At 41.4% G+C, this 17,201-nt stretch overlaps 2 protein-coding genes across 2 annotated transcripts in view; one reads left to right on the top strand and one right to left on the bottom strand.

The window, feature by feature from the left end:
- The first annotated feature begins 4,600 nt into the window (after window positions 1-4,600).
- On the top strand, window positions 4,601-9,003 carry Etfb (Electron transfer flavoprotein beta subunit). Its single transcript, XM_022842471.1, has 6 exons — window positions 4,601-4,710; window positions 4,874-5,046; window positions 6,070-6,202; window positions 6,914-7,098; window positions 7,387-7,536; window positions 8,096-9,003. Exons 2-6 carry the CDS (start codon window positions 4,993-4,995, stop codon window positions 8,339-8,341), a joined length of 768 nt encoding a protein of 255 aa, XP_022698206.1. The 5' UTR covers window positions 4,601-4,710; window positions 4,874-4,992; the 3' UTR covers window positions 8,342-9,003.
- Window positions 9,004-10,300: 1,297 nt separating this feature from the next.
- The window catches only part of LOC111265629 (uncharacterized), a 45,336-nt gene continuing 38,435 nt past the window's right edge, over window positions 10,301-17,201 (bottom strand). The window contains exons 9-14 of the mRNA XM_022842469.2: window positions 13,824-17,117; window positions 13,077-13,530; window positions 12,554-12,828; window positions 11,830-12,198; window positions 11,300-11,610; window positions 10,301-11,013 (exon numbers count right to left, since the gene is read on the bottom strand). Coding sequence (XP_022698204.1) covers window positions 10,995-11,013; window positions 11,300-11,610; window positions 11,830-12,198; window positions 12,554-12,828; window positions 13,077-13,530; window positions 13,824-17,117 — 4,722 coding nt within the window. The 3' untranslated portion in view covers window positions 10,301-10,994. The remainder of the gene's footprint in view (window positions 11,014-11,299; window positions 11,611-11,829; window positions 12,199-12,553; window positions 12,829-13,076; window positions 13,531-13,823; window positions 17,118-17,201) is intronic.

Raw genomic sequence — 17,201 nt, 5'->3', positions numbered from 1 at the left:
TCCAGTTTTATACCGTTGCAAACCGCTGAGGTTCCTTATTATTATCGTGCCAGAATCGTGCGACTCGCCATAGGCATAAAGCCCCATTTTTCCTCAGGATACATTGGTAAGACAATTTTTGAGTGTTTTTTCTTACACAATCCAATTGAGTGGTTAATTCAACTACGCAAACTAGCAAGGCTTTAGGGCACCGTTCACACAACCGTCGGATCTAACAACCGTTTCATCAGTGATTCTAGGGCACATTCATAATTTTGATCTTACAAGGTTATAAGTCGTTCAATGCGTTTTCCTTTACGACAATAGTGACAATAGTAATCATTCTTCACAAGTTTCTTTTTTTGTCGACAGAATTCCACGATTTCGAAAAACCAATATAGAAACGGATGGTGGACCTCTTTTCTGTGTATTTCTAATGTTGTGGCGTAGGTAATACCCGCCACGTAATCTACGATTCTGAGTCTGCGAATTTTGCTTCCCCGCGCCGAATATTCCACACAGTTTTTCTTACTCTTCTGGCTAACGACTTCACGTTTCTCACACAGCCGCCACTAAGCAATAAGAATCGACAACATGACGGCGGTGCCGCAAAGATTCAAATAGGACAAAGCCAACGAATAAAGGTAAGAAAACGACGGTAGGAAGCACATCTCGAGTTCAGCTGTCGCTGTTCATGTAACTACGTCAGTTATCTTATAATATCCTTGTTTGCTCAATATCCACACAGTCACAGTACCCCAGGACAATCGGCTAATGGTCAAACCGACCTGGCGGTCGCGGCGAACTCCGTGCGGCGCCGCTGGTGATGATTTATATAACTCGTCAGCTTAAGATCGTCTAAACAAGGACTTCGTAGCTCATCATAGCTTCGCCTGTCTTAACGTCTCAATCTTCAGTTACCGACAGCGCGACGCTAGTGGACTGACTGTGCGCGGTGTCGAGCACCTGAACCAGTTAGCTACCTTGCCAGTCAGGCAGACAGCGCTTCAGAATAGTGTGCTTTTCCTATAGAGTTGGCACTGCAGCTGCAGCAAAGGGCTACCCACTCATACTACTCCTGCTCTCCTGAGCCTAGCACTCAGCTTCGGGTCCCGTCGTCGCTCCGCTCGATCTATGCTCGCAGGATGCGCGCGCAGTCAAAACAGACAGTGAGGACGTCGTACGCATGCGCCAAGGGTCTTCAATTACCCCCCCCCCCCCGCCCCCCGATTCTCCTTAACATCAGACTACCCCAGAGCCAACCCCACAAACTCGCTTTTCCCCAAAGCTAAACTCTAATGCTTGTGACGCACTGGCCCCGGCAAACTCCTGTACTTGCACAATTTATAAAACCCATACGTCTCATGTTGTCCCCGGGGGGTCTCGGGTCCTCGGGTCTCCCAGACCGCCTCCCACCCCCACGGGACGCTGCCGTCGGACATGGCACACATTGCCGGAGAGTAAGATCGCAACGCCACCCTGCGATTTTTCCCACAAGCAGGACGAGAGCCCGCGCTTTGAACTTCTGCTGCGGCATAGGAACAAAGCCGCTGAAGCTCCTGCTAGACGTCGAGGACGAGTAAGTAATAGATCACACGTGCATTAAACGTCATTAATAAAGGAAATTAGCTATTATGTAACTAACTGCATTATCATTTGTTTATTTTCGCATTTATCTATCATTATAACGTGTGGTCAATCAACGTTTGCTGCAATTTAGTGAACATCTACACTCTTGGTCAATGGTGGAATTCCTACGAAAGGCTTTAATAAAGGCCTAAGGAAAATAATCCTGTAGGGAGTAGTGGCAATTCTCAATGAACTCATCACATAAAAAAACGTCTTTGGTTTTCTTAATCTTACAATTAATTTATTTTAATTTTTAATAAGATATGTGGTTAGAGCAAAATGTTTATTTTGCTTCTGGCTTTACCTTTTTTTCTATCATACTTTTGACTACTTTTATTATGTGAATAAGTTTTTTTGTATCACCTTTACACTAAAAACCTGCTCCTACTAGAAGGTCTAGTTAGGGCGGAATCTGCTGAACCTATCTTGGATTTCTCCAACAACCGATGAGAACGAAACGCAAATTGTCTGCCATGGTAACCGTTTGCCAACGTCATGATTTGAACCAGTGACGGCCCGGGATACTGTAACAATGCAGTTGATGTACACTGCTTTTTGGGCAACTCTGCCTCCACGTACAACCTTAATTACTTGATAATGTATCACTCAATTATTACTTAAGTAGCTTAAAAAATGTTCTAAGAGTTTCTGCCAATCGATAATCTGAAACTAATATTATGTCGTAATAACGCAAGTCACATAGTCAGAGTCGTCGAGATACTTACAAAAAAATGTATATATCTACCTTATATGATGATCACGCATGTGATTAAATAAAAGAGTTCGATTATTATCAGACTCATATTTGCTCTCATATTTTGATACATTCTTAAATTTCTATACTGTTTATTGTGAAACGCAATGCTTAAGACAGTCTACTAAACGGCATGAAAAAGGCTGAATTTTTAGTTCAATTTCTTAAAAAATATCGGCTTGGTCTTTCATTAAAGGTAACTGTTCCTTAAGTTTGTTTTTATTGCAGATTTTAAAGCAAATTTGTCGCTATGTTCAACAAACATCACTTCACTAGCAATCGATGTGAGCTATATTCAGGATGAAAGAAACGACCATCAATGAAAAAAAATCTACGATCTCCACAAAGTTGTCTTCATACTGAAATCAGCAAATACTAATTAAATCGGAAGACACGCTTCACACGTCCTACTGAAAGATATACAATTTTAATCTAAAAATGTTTTAATAGCAAAAAGTATATGTTAAGCATGAACCTAACTCCTGTCTTAGGTTTAGATTAAATTGTGAATTTGTCAAAATTTGAGGGTGATCCAGATTGGCCAATTTGCCGACGCCCGTGAAGTAGTATGTTATTACTGAACTGACCCGCTGCTCTCTTCTAAAGTTGCTTAACAAATCAAGGCCTGGCAAACCGGTCCTAAGCTAATTCTTCTTAATGAGTTCAAGCAAGAACCATCTTTAATAGGGATTTAATGAAGGAAAACGGTGTCCACTTTGGATGCTAAATTCGAGTCTTAATATTGCCGGACGGACATTGAAAAAATTAGATATTCCTGAATACAAATACACTAATTGGCCTACTTTGCAGGTATTTCCAACTCCCATAGTGCTTCACAAAGTAATTATTAGTGATAGTTTAGATGCACATTTGTCTTCCGTCTTTCAAGACAAGATCAGACTGCAGCTTGATCAAGTTAAGACGTTTATGATGAAGATTAGCATAAAATAGTTTTTCCTACAAATAAAACTAAACATTATTGGGCCTTTGTCAACTTCAATCATCGATTTTTTCAATTCATCGCGGCGACATTTTATTATTATTATTATTATTATAAGTATTATTATACTTTCACGCTCCGTGAACTTACAATGTCGCCTAACTTCTGCCGGTAGCGACATTGGCGAGCTGAATACTTGACACATAGTTGAGACTAGAAAAAGCACATAAAACATTGATGAAACTCAAAAACATACAGATCCACGACCTGTTTTGAAATCTAAAACAAATATCCTACATTATCTTCTTGAATGAATGCTACGCCAGCAGCAGAATCTAGACCTGGATAGCTCTATAAACTGCGTTTTCCGCTGGTAAGCGCGATACTTCTATGGCTACATTATATGAGAAAACATATTATAGTAGTGCTGCGTTTATTATTAAATTAGTACTACTAGAACTACTTTATGAAGATGCCAGTAGTGCCATCAGTACGGGCGGTCCTGATGTGCTTTCCAAAAATCATTCGATAGGTGCATTTCAGTAAAGCTCAATATTTATTGCATAATTCCAGCAATGTCCTTATTCCCTGCATATATTCGCAGATCTTATAATACTAATAAAATAGTCATTTAGCTCAAACTTTAGTGTAAACTTCTTTCATGATGCTGCAGCTCGAAAAAAAAACATTGATTACGCAACTCATCCACAGTATTACCTTATATACAACAGTCTATCTTCGGATTAACCGAATTATCTGTTATCTTACGTTATTATCGAATTATTTTACGTATTACTCTATCATTTAGATTGTACATCACGTCCTTTCGCCAGCTAATAGACACCCTGTGCACTGTATGTGCACTCTATGCATGTCACCTAAAATAAAAACTAATTGCAAAGCCTTTAGACTATATTAATGTTTTATTTTAGTCACGGCTGATGTCGTAAGCAGCAATATTCTACCAATTTTCACCCGAAGTCCTTTTCCATTAAAGCATACCGTTATCAAGCTTTCAATAATAACCAAACTTTGAGTAGTTCTTCATCGGATTAACACGTGATGCGTACTCCACCTCGATAGGCTTTAGAAAGCACAAACGAAAACTCGTATTTCATTGTTCTCCATTATATTTCCTATTTGAGATATTTAATTGTGCCTACATTTACGTGCGATACTTAGCTAACCGTATCGATTCCGATACCGATAACTATTATGCCAGTGGATCGCCCTAATCCAATCGAGTTCCCCATAACACAAATGCGTTCATTCGCCATGTTTTTATCTCTGTCTTAGTGTGTATTCGTCTGTTGTCAAAACAGTCTCCCTTTGACCTGTGCAAGCTTTGATCGTTTCTACTGGTGACGAACGACCGCCGGGAACATTTCATTAAGGTTGTGTGAGTCCGGTAAGCTGTTTGCTTTCTTGTAGCTATTATTAAAAGGATCTCTTGTAAAGCTTTTGATACTAGTAGTACGCGAAGGACCTTATCTTTGTAGTGCGAACCTTCTAATCAAATCTGACTTGCCTAGCTGTTTTCTTTCACAGTATATTATTTTTTTTTTTCACAGTATATATATATGTATATATATATATACATATAGAGATTCGATATCGGGACGTGCGTTTGGGTGGCGTTAAGGCAAGCTTTTGAAAGGACGTTGATCGAAGGCAAGCGACTGAGTTTACAATGTCCCTCAGAATTTTGGTCGGATGCAAGCGTGTCGTCGACTACGCAGTTAAGGTAAAAGGGTGTATTGCTAGTAAATGCCAAACTTTGTTTTTCGATATTATTTCCTGAAAAATGGACATGGCACCTGTGGTTTGTGATGGGTTACCAGTTGGCACAATAAAGTGTATGCACAGTATATCCCCATTACCATATATCGCCTTTTGTTAATGCACCGCGCGAACCGAGAATGTTATCGAATGCACTAAAAGTGCTATAAATATGAATAAAATATATCAATTAGAAAGAAGTGACATGTTATAATGATTCACTGGCTTTAATTGTTTTCATAGTTTAGATGAAATTAAAATATGTTTTTCTACCAGATGAATAGGCAACTAGTTAGTAAATATTTTCGAGTACTGCTTGATTGACGTTGCCTAGATGGCGCCATTAGATGATACCCAACGATGTCCAACGCAACTGGGATCTGTGGTTTTATTTAGTTACTGTTGGGCTACGAATTTATTCTGTGTTCTTCATCGTCGACAAAAGTTATAGAACAAAGGCAAGAGTAACTTGTATGTATGAATGAAGTAGATAATATATTTTGAAACAAGTCTAAATATATTATCTACTCCATATAATTTTCCTTTAATGGGCCAGCTTAATAGTAGTAGCAACAAAGGAGTACTTTTATCAAAACATAATCGAATATCACTGGTTATTTCACCAGGTCCGTTTTAGCAGCCCTCTATAATATTTTAACTAAAACCAGCGCATCAACTTTCGTCCTGATAATATTTTGTCGTCGTGTTTTCATAGGCCATATAGTTAATACGGTTGAACTTGAAAGCTGTAATTTCTACATATGTGCTAGATGGCGGTAGCGGCGGTGTCAGCGAAGATGATGATCTGAAAACGAAATCGGGTCTCTGTAAGTTACTGCGGGCGCGCTTCATTAATGCAAGTCACCTGCATGCATTAATTAGAATTTTACCATTTGTAAGATGCCACTGGTAATTCGACATTTTAGGCTGTATTTGTATTTATTTTACTGATTTGAATTCACTCATACGCTCGAATTTGATTAATCAGGTTCGCGTGAAACCTGATCAGACCGGAGTTGTAACACAGGGTGTAAAGCACTCTCTCAATCCTTTCGATGAAATTGCTGTTGAGGAAGCCGTCCGACTCAAGGAGAAAAAGTTAGCTCAGGAGATCATTGCTGGTAAGTGTAGATACATTCATATCTTAATACAACTCATTTTAGACTATACAGTACAAGTATGTTATTTACAAAACGTAAACATACTGCGGAGTCCTAAAACAAGGTCATGTATATCTACGAATAGTGTAAATGGCCAAAGTTGATCGAAATTACTTGTTTAAAGTGATTTCGAATAACGTAAATAATGTAAAACAGTATTATAAAATTTATGAATATTATAATGGTGATGACTTAGTCTTAGTGTTGGGTTTTATTGAATAGATGACGCTGATAGAATAGTAACAATTGTAGACGTAATAGTACTTATGACTTCTCAAGCTAAAGTCAGTGCATCTATTCGAAATTTCCTTTATGTCGTCAAGATACAAAAATATGGACCTAAAAAAGATTTATGAACTCTGTAAGTAGTGGTATCACTTTTCAACCTACAATTCGAATCTAAATGAACGAGAAAATAAAAAAAAACTTTTAAAAATGTGTTTTTTTTTACAGTGGATATTCTTTATTCGAAAAGACTAACGAAGGAATATCCCTTATATATACTGTATGTATAAATCATAACTTGTTTTAAGTTAATGATTGACACTGTACATAAGATCATTTATAAATTTATCTAATCAGTTATAATTTATCAGTTATTAAGTTAAACGGTCAATTATAATTTATTTAAATATAATTGAATGCATTTTGTTGCATTGTATTCTATTTCAGTTTCATGTGGCCCACCTGCATGCCAAGAGACATTGCGCACAGCTTTAGCAATGGGGGCTGATAAGGCAATTCACGTAGAGGTCCCCGATGCAGAGTATGCAACTCTGCAGCCCCTGCACGTGGCCAAAATTTTTGCTAAGCTATCGGAGAGGACACAGGCTAACCTTATTTTAGTAGGAAAGCAGGTAACTTGATTCTTCACGGAAGAGCTTGTTATGGAATTGTTTGCTGTTAAATAATAATAAACATAATTATATATTTGTAAATGTAAGTGATATGTAGTATTGACCCAGGCGCAAAAAAAGACACGGGAAAATACTTGCTAGTTATAGCGGAAGTTGTAAACGAAATATTACAGCATCTGAAAAACCTTAAACTTCATTCATATGCCCTGGTGGTTGATATTTTCGTGTCCAGCTCTTTTGTCAGTTCTACGCTCTTTTGTTCAAATAAAATCTATATTAATGTAACAGGCAATTGATGATGACTCGAACCAAACTGCGCAAATCACCGCTGGTCTCTTGGATTGGCCTCAGGCCACATTTGTATCGAAGATTGAGCCACAAGGTAGCGACTCTGCAAACATTGTTCGTGAAGTCGATGGTGGACTCGAGCATATTAAGGTTTGTGTTGATTTTCATCAGCCTTTACATTGAGTGTGTTATCTGTAATGCATAAACACGAACGGATGTCAAGCCGGAACTATTCACAAGACTAAGTCTCTAACCTAAACGCGTTGATGTATCAGTGAATTATTTTCACAGGCACATCCATCTATCCTCTTTAAGTTAATTAATGTTAAACGACAGCCGTTTTTTCGAAAACAACGTGCAATGCAAACCTTTGTTAGTGGTTAATACAGTTTACCACGCAGTTAATCAATGCTACAGGTAATACCAGAAACCAGGAGTTTACAAGCATCTCATAGTTTTAATATCAATACAGTTTTAATTGTCGGAGAAAGACTTTTGTAACTAAAGCGTAACTATCAAGCGGCTCAAGGTAACAAAAGCTTGTAGCTTGATTAACTTATGTTGTATCTTTGCGATCTCACACAAATATTGCAGTAGTTCTATATCCACAATAATACATATAGAACGGCGGGACTCAAGCTACACATAAGGCGAGAATGTTGTTCTCTGTGTTATTTATTTTGCTAATTTTGTGTTTCCGACGATTTAGGTTAAGCTTCCAGCTGTTGTAAGCGCTGATCTTCGACTCAACGAACCGCGTTATGCGACACTGCCAAATATTATGAAGGCGAAGAAAAAGCCACTCGAGAAGTTGACCGCAAAGGATCTTGGTGTGGACCTTAGTGCTCGAATCAAGGTTATATCAGTTGCAGAGCCACCAGTTCGTGAGGCTGGAGCGAAAGTCGAGAGCGTAGACGAAATGCTTAGTAAACTCAAGGAGCTAGGACGCATTTAGATAACTAGATCTTAGGATTCATCAGAACAGGTAGTCGCCTTGCATTTGTAACAATCCTTGACTGTCACAAACAAATTCCGGACCCGCCCAATACCGCTCAAACGTATGTTCCATGGGTCATCTCACATTTGACCCGAACTGCAATTTGAGCCAAAGCAGTAAAGAAACGCACCAGCGATATTTTGTAGCAGCTACTGGTGTCACGTAACATGTACTGACTGGTTGGAAACACTTCGACGTACTTACTCATCGCACCGGGTCAAGTGTTCTTCGAACTTTTGCATTAAGCTTTACCATGCTCAACATAACAATGATGAAGATATATGCAAAGCTACATATCTGCGCAGGTTGAATTGAAGACTGCACTGATATTTTACAGGTGTCGTAGGCGTCAAACACACACGGCGTTCTGGGCAATTAGAGTATATATATGAAACAAGATGAACTGTAAAGGTAGACCAGAAAATGCGTTGCTCCGTATGTGTCTCTGGCAATAAATAGTCTCTTTTATAAACAAACAGTATGTGAAAATATATTAAACGTATGCGAATGTTACGCATAACTATTTTAATAATGTTCGAGTACATGACCAACTCCAGGCACAAGCCGTGTTTTAAAGAATATTCACTTAATAATAAATAACTGTTTTGTACAAAACTGAACCAAGGAGCTATTTTTATGTGATTGATTTAATCATGAGCTGATTTTTTTACTTAGTAAATCATTGCAGGATTTCTAGTGAATTCTGGTATAAGAACACGCGCTTGCATCACGATTGATCGTTCCAAATACCTTCTTTTTTTTCTGTTTTTTTTTTATAAAATCACGCTTTCTAAGCTTTGAATGTTGATACACTTACAGTCGAGTGAATATTTTCTGGTTAGTAAAATCGAAACATAGCTATAAACGGTTAAACAAGTTTATTTTAATTTGCACGAGTTATATGCGACTGATATTCTTACTCGAATGAATACAATGTAATATTTATCGTGTATTTTTTTTATTAAAATATTGAAACCGAAAAAGACGATATTTTGTAAATATATATATATTTTTTTTCAAGTGATACAACATTTTTCTGTTGGTCCCGGAAAAAGCTTTCACCACCAAAAGGGTTTTTAGCAGACCCTCATGAAACAACAGGCGCATTCAGTGTGTTCGTAATTCTGTGTATATATATATATATATATATATATATATATTGTACTGCATAAAGCATTTTAAGTCGTATGAAATTCACAACTATAACGTCATTTATCATACCAATCGACCTTTACCTTGAAGAACACTATTATTAAGACGCCGCCTATGTCATAACCTCTTGATCTTTTCCGAAAAAACGTTCACAACAACTTAAAGCAGAATATCCGCTTCATCAATCGGTTCTTCACAGCATTTGCCCTCCGCTTTGTAGCCGTTTGATAGGTTAGTCATATATTAGCACTGGTATAGTCTAATTAAAAAGTCGCAATTTTCTATTAATTTGTTTACGACTCTGCTCTCACTTCCGTTTTGCTGAACGCAGTTAATTTGTACTGCAGTTGGTTACTAACATTTTGTAGTACTAGCGACATCGACGTTAGGTGTGATTGACGATAGTCTGTGTCACACACGTACAGAAACGGCGCCACTCCGAAGACATCATTATCTTACTATCTATCACTGCTGTAAAAGGAGCAAGTGGATGGAACTTCAGGACATATACACAGAAAAAAAACTACCTACAACTTGTTCCACTCAGACGCTCGTTTAAATCTCCAGCCACCGATTATAGTGAATCCGTACTCAACTGTATATACTAACATCGTTTTTATCAGTTTGTTTAGGCACAAAGACAAAGGAAGATTGGTTGTAAGTTGTGTGACATCATATGTCATTACAATAGGGCACTTATATATTTGCGTAGAGGCTATTGATGAAAACTAGTATATAATAATAATATTAATAATAAGAAACAAATGAAGAGTCTGATCATTTTATTTATCTTCTCCATTGTCAAGTATACATACAGCTCTCTATTAACCTGTCTGACACACGCTTTTTAGATGATAATTCCTCTTTTCTTAATTTTAGAAAATTTTGCCCCTAGCTGAGCAAACCACTTGCTTTTGATCATATATAAAATATGCGATTTGTTTTTTAATCGCCTTCATTAGTGTGTTCTGGTACTTTCTAACTAGACCGAATTCGTTCGAAGAAACGTTCGCTACTTTAGATGATGTTTTTAATAGGAGAGAGTAGTGAAAAAAATTATTGTGCTCGTTAAAATCTGTGAAGTGATTTTGAAGTGGAGAATTTAATGAAACGCTGTATCATTTAAGTCATTTAAACAATTATAATATTGTCAGTGTTCATCTAAAAATTTTGGTTTATTTTCGGTAAAAAGAAAACTCTACTTGGTCAGGAGACATATACCACGTGCAGAATAACCGGTAATCCGGTGCAACGGTTATGGGCGCCTGGTGTTTTGTTGGCCACGTGGTGTTCTGCTGGTCGAGTAGGGTTAAATGGACCACCAACGGCAAGCAGTTAAGGGGACTTTGGCCAGTGATCGACGCCGATTTGACTATGTCCGTGCTATTGTTTAATTATTCTTTCGCCGAGCCGCTGTTCTGTAATCTCTTTCTCGTTGGCTGATATGACGTTTAAGAATTTAATTTTTTTTGGGTGAACTGAAACGACAAATGAATGAAAACAATTATATTAGCATTCAGATCTTTACAACGGAACATTTAACACGCGTAGCAGGCTGGTCGTTTAACTTAGAGCTACGAGTCTACATGAACGTGCTTTTTTTATATTTGTCTTCCATAGGATATGATATACTTTTGTAAATATAATATTGTATTAAACTCTATAATCAATCGGCTAAAAATTCAATATAGCTATCTAGTCGGAATAATCGTGTTAGTCATGTGCTGTAACAGATGAAAGTACAGTCAACGAGTCATATCTTACGCGTTAATGGGGGGCCGCTTGCCATTCAAATTAATCGTAACCCCCGGTCTGTTGTTGTTGATTGCGCCCGCTTGCGATGGAGCATGACCCTCCACTATTGTGCCATGATCCTCGAACACCTCATAACTAGGATTATTAAACTCATCATCTACATCATCGTTATTATCAAGATGGCTATCATTGGAGTGGCCCTGTTGTGCCTCCATCCTGGCGAGGTCATCGGGCGATTTTGGAGGCGATGGGACAGGAGAGCGACGGCATACAGCGCTCATCACTCGGTTTGTCCAGATCGCGTAAACCGGATTCGGAAACTATTGAGAGGCGAACAGAAATCGGGAGTTAGTTAGACGATGACAAACACAACTATTTTTGATAGTTATTTCGCTTCATCACAATAGATGTTTCCTGGTTGTCACGTGTAGGTGTATGTACTATCCTTCGATGTATTACCATAGTCTCAAACTGTGAGCAAGCTTTTTTCAAAGGAAATAGGCTGTTACAGTTTTTTTTTATCAATTTACATTACTTACAGCAACGGCGCCACGTGGAAGGGCGTCAGCCGGATCTACTGCTTCTTTTGCAAGCTGCTTCTGTTTGTTTCGCTTATGCATAAGTAGTGTAAGCAGTAAAAGGATGCACATAACTACGGTAATTGCAAGTACTGCCGCAGCTAGAGTGGTGGTTCGAGCGTCGACCGTACGCGGTTCAAGGAGTCGCTTGACGGCAAGAACTTCATTGCGGTCTGCGCTGTAGATGACCTCAACACGGCCTGAACCATGTCCTCGAGCATCCTGAGCATCTTCCTCCTTCTCGCGGTCATCCTCCTTAGCGATGTACGTGAACCTCGAGTTCTTGTATTTGGCCACCTGACTGCCTACACGCAGCATCTTGCCCATAACCTGAATGTAACGAAAGTGAGCAATGACAGTTGGCAAAACCCCAAGATGAAAACAGGAACGTCAGCTGGGCTGATAGCAGGCTCATAAAAATTATCATCTATCTGCGCATAAAAAGTATACATATACTCTATATTAGTATCTATCACATGAATTATCCAAAAGCCTGTTAAATCAACGAGAACACTCACGTAAGTATCAGTATACCTTTCGTACATTACATGCTGTCCGATAGTAAAGTATTTCTTAAGGATATACGTACGTTAGGAGAATATACGCGTTGCTAGAAGGAAAGCAATAACAGGGATTTATTACTTAATACTAATGAGGCGTATACACGAAACTTAATTGCACGTACCAGTTGCTCGATCTTATAGGCCATAGTAGCGCAATTGTTTCCTCGAAGTGTGAAACGAGCATGAATCATCTTGTCGTTGTTTTCGGGGGTGGCGACATCGTTGGTGCTCTGAATGCGGACATCCTCCTCGCGGAAATCAGCATCGATTGAGCGTAGCGCTCGTTTAAGTCCTTCAGCCAGCGCGGTTTCATTCTGTTCTTTGTCCACCGTGCTTGTCATGGATTCGGAGCCATCGAATGCCAGATCCATATCAACGCGAGAGATCTTCACAGCAGCTGCAACAATAAAAGCGAAAAAGTATAACTTTTGTGTTAACGTTGGTGTTCTACTGTTTGATTACAGATTTCTTATCATTGCATTATTTGCCCGTATAATTTAATAGCAAGAAAGATACGTTTCGAGTTTTATGTCTACTACGGCAGTGAACCAGCACTTCGGCCGGCAATTTAATAACAACAGCGTATGCCATCTTTCGATTGGAAAGGTTTGTATCAAGAAAAAACCGAAGAAGACGACGACCTACCGCACGTCTTTGAACCGGCTGTGAATGGTTCTCCCATCTGATGTCCCGCAGCATCGACGCACCAGCATTCTCTCTTAGTTGGCAGAGAAATGCACTGGGTTGGCTGGAACGTGCCCTCTCCATCGCACTCGGGAACGTACACGTGTCCGAGAACGGCGTTCTTCTTTTGAAGCGCTTGGCATTTAGGCATAATCGCGTTAATCATTTCTTTGAGATTGGCGCCGCTTTCTGGGTCTACCGGACGATCGCAGTCCGCCGGTTCACCGGTGTCAGTATTTATCCAGGTCGCACGACAATCGCATGGGTCCACCTGACACATCGCAGAGGCATCGCCTGGACACGCTGCTGCTGCACAGGCCTTTACGCGGTCACATGGTTCACGTGTGAGTCCCTCTTTTGTAATCGTATCATAGGGGCAAAGCACCAAATCAGGACAGCGCATCTCGCAGGCAGCCTAAAGATATAGCATTAACACGCTTTCGTTTATTAAACGTTATTTTGTTAGCTCCATTGCTTCATAAATCGATATCTTTCCTTCTGAAAAATTCACGCAAATGTATCTACATTAATTGGTAGCGTTCTATGCTAATAGTTGATGTAGTACGATATGTATGGAAGTGTATCCCCCTTTACAAGATAGGAATTTTTTTCTTTAGCCATGATGCACCGTTTTCATCTTAGAATGGAAGGAGGTTCAGGTTTCACTGGTCAACTGTATTCAACTGTACCGTACAAGTATTTTCTTACCTTAGTTTCGAAATTATTGGCGTTACCACCACATCCTCCGTACTGAAATTCCTCACACTGTGCGGTGATAGGGTTGTACCACCACTTCATGAAGGCTCCCATGCATAGACCTCGTTCCTTCGGCAATTCGCATAAAGACTTGAATTTCTTGCATTGTTGCTCGCATCCTTCCGCACTCTCAAAGTTATTATCGTTGCCGTTACACTGATAATCAAAGCGTTCGCACTTCTGAGATGTTTGGTTGAATGTGAAGCGGATTCGTCGCCTAATTCCGGAATTGACGTGGCATGGCGCCGTCTTGAATGCTTCCTGGTCGCATATGGCAGTACAATCCACTTTGTCACCAGCGGCATCAACAAAATAAGGTACGCACTTGTTGCACGGATCAGCCACGCACATTGCGTCGGGGTGAGCGAAACAGGTGGCCAAACTACACTCGTCGCGGCAGACCTTGGGGGCCTGGCCTTCAGGACAAATGTCACCAGAGGATACCCGCTTCGTAATTGTACCGTTGACATTACAGGAGACATGGCCTTTGGTAAGGGTCGAGTCAATGGGCACACCGAAGCGGTTGACGCACCAGGCAAGTTGGCCTTGAGACTGGCTAACAGCGTATCCTCCGTCGGATGAGCACACAGGCGGGGCGACGACCATTGTAGGCGGCATTGAAGCCTCAAGTTCAGGTGACTCATCATTCGGCATCTGGCACATGGCTCCGCAGGGTCCGCTGCAGCATTTCTGTTCGGCAGGGCAGTGACTGTCCTCCGTACACTGCACTTTGGGGAACAGACAAGCAGGAGTAATCGGTAGAACAGGGCAGCTTCCAGGCTTTACTTTGTTTTCACTTTCAGCCACCTTGGTAACCACAGGGGCAACGCAAGCCGTTGAACATCCGTAGCGGCAGCAACGCTCCAAGGCCGAGCAGTCGCTATCATCGTTACATTCCGTGCGACACCCAGATACCATTGAATGAAGAATGGTCTCAGCGAAACCTCCTCGGGGGCATTCACCTTTTTTCATGATCTGTGGCGTCATTTGCGGCGTTGCCTCACGCTCTTGCTGAGCATTGGTATTCATATGGTTGTGTCCAAAAAGATAGTTGAGCAAGGTATCAATGGATCCTTGTTCGATATGACGCATTGCAACGGCAGGGACCGGTGTTTCCGACTTCATTGTCATCTTCACTTCGGCGAAGTTTGGACCAACAATGATTCCTCCACTTGGTTGGGCCTGTGGTATAATAGGAGCAGCAGGAGCAGAGCCCTCACCTCCAATGAAGCGTTCCATAATCGAGGTAATGTGGCTCATGAACATAGCAGGGTCGATACCGCCTGGAAGACTAACTGATCGGTCCATTGTCGTAACCTCTTCGCGGGACTCTTGCATGCGTTTCTGCGGAAGAGGCTCACTAGAAAAGACCGTGTGCTGCGTTGGAGGGTCAGCAGGAAGCCGAACAAGAATACGCATACGGGGAACCGTCGACGACAACGCTTGCATGATGTCTAATGGAGAAGGCATTACTGGAGGACGCGGAACAATACGTCGGTGAACGACCATGATAATAGGAGCCCGCAATGGCACCACCACCTTTGGTGGAGCAGAATAGTCAGCGACTGGCTCTTGAATAGGAGCACGCCTCCGGTTTTGATGATAAGCGCCCATGGCTCTTGCAGCTGGGTCATCATAATCGCTAATTTCATCAGAAAGTGTTTCTCTCTTCGCGCGTCTATGATTAGCTGTGGCTTCATCGAAAACGACTTTTGGTGAACGACGAACCCTATGAAGGAGTTCGTGCGGCATTGGTATAATACTACTGGCCTGTCTGGCTATCATTTCAATGGGGTTGGCGAAGATACGCGACGATTGCGCCAGCTCATCCTGGAGCATTCCTTCAGAGAGCTCGCGAAGTGCACTCACCAAGTTACTGATTGTGTTGAGCCCTTGGTTGGTCCATGCGCGCGAGTTAACCACCTGCTGGGCTTCTTCCTGACAAGCAGTCAGGCCCTTGCTGCAGTCAACAATATTGTTAAATTCATCGAAGAAGACAGCTTTACAGCTTCCACAAGGATCGACGCGGCATGTGGCATTGGTGCGAGCCGCACAGATCTTCTCTCCGCAAATCTCTTCGGCATCACAGATATGCACCGGTTCTCCACCTGGACAGATGGCCGCGGGTGTAATGTTGCGTCCGCTACGAGTAGTCGTAGGATCGTTACAGTTGGGCGTACCACGAACCATGCTTCCGGCAATCTGGTTGCCTTTCTGATCAACACACCAGCACAGGCCAAGATCATGCATACACTGCAGTGGTTCCCAAGTGCCCAGGCGAGAATTACACTTAGGTATGTACACTGGAGCCGTTATTGTTGCGCTGTTCTTAACCCGCGTACGAGTCTTTTCACGCATCAACTCGCATTCTGTATATATCGGGCAGACACTCTCACATTCTTCCAGGCTCGAGAAGTAGTTGAGCCCGTGTTGGCAGTAGTCGGCGTTATATCTGAATGGCTGACATTGCTGCTCCATCGGGTTGTAGAACCAACGCTCATGGACATCTGTGGGCACATCCTGTGTCTGCACGCACATGGGCGGAGCACTAAAGCATATCTCTCTCGGCTTTGGACAGCACTGGGCGAACTTGCCAAAGATATCTAGCTGACACTTGTGGCTAGTAGGACATGCAACCCCACCAGGGCCACAGGTTAACAAACTATCGTTAACGAATAGTGAACTTCCTACCGAACAGACATTTTCGACCCTGGGTCGACAAAGGGCCTGACGAGAACATGGTTGTTTCGACTGCGAGACACAAGCGAGTTCGATGAGGTGACACTCCTCGTTCATGCCACATGACAGTTGCTCGCAGGGATCAATGCATTCGCACGATGACGGGCAACCCCTGCTGTCCAGCTTCTGGCCGAATTCGCATTCAACGTTGCATTCGACGTTGCACGACGTAGAATTGAGGTTGCTACCGGTTTCACGTATAGCAGTGCAGTTAACCTGTGGTGGTCCGCTGGTTCGCGTTCCCGGAATCTCAATCCCAGCAGTATCGACACACCAGCAGAATTCACCATGGCATTGTACATCTTCAAAGGCTCGAGAGAGCGGATTGCACGATGGGACTGGCATGCCTTCAGACGGATTCATCTGTCCAGCGTGAAACTGGTGCTCGCGGATTGTTCGAGTGTGTTCGCAGCCGCTCATCTGTACGGGGACCATACACTGTGTGCCACAACCGTTTGAGCAGCATTTTAGCTCATGGGGACATTGTTGATCAGCGCTACATTGAACCTGCAATGGTAACATCATTTTAAACGAATGTTGGTTTAGCAAATAAAAAAGTACTTATCAAATGGCTTATCTATTAGCTACATG

Source organism: Varroa jacobsoni, unplaced genomic scaffold (assembly GCF_002532875.2).
Source record: "Varroa jacobsoni isolate VJ856 unplaced genomic scaffold, vjacob_1.0 scaffold_993, whole genome shotgun sequence".
Taxonomy (NCBI): Eukaryota; Metazoa; Arthropoda; class Arachnida; order Mesostigmata; family Varroidae; genus Varroa; species Varroa jacobsoni.
Note: the sequence above shows the minus strand (reverse complement) of the source record. Positions and strands in the feature narration are given on the sequence as shown.

Coding starts and splice junctions, on each gene's coding strand:
- Etfb (XM_022842471.1), top strand. CDS start 4,993: ATGTCCCTCAGAATTTTGGTCGGATGCAAGCGTGTCGTCGACTACGCA. Junction 5,047..6,069: donor TCGTCGACTACGCAGTTAAG/GTAAAAGGGTGT, acceptor TTGATTAATCAG/GTTCGCGTGAAACCTGATCA. Junction 7,099..7,386: donor TTATTTTAGTAGGAAAGCAG/GTAACTTGATTC, acceptor TTAATGTAACAG/GCAATTGATGATGACTCGAA.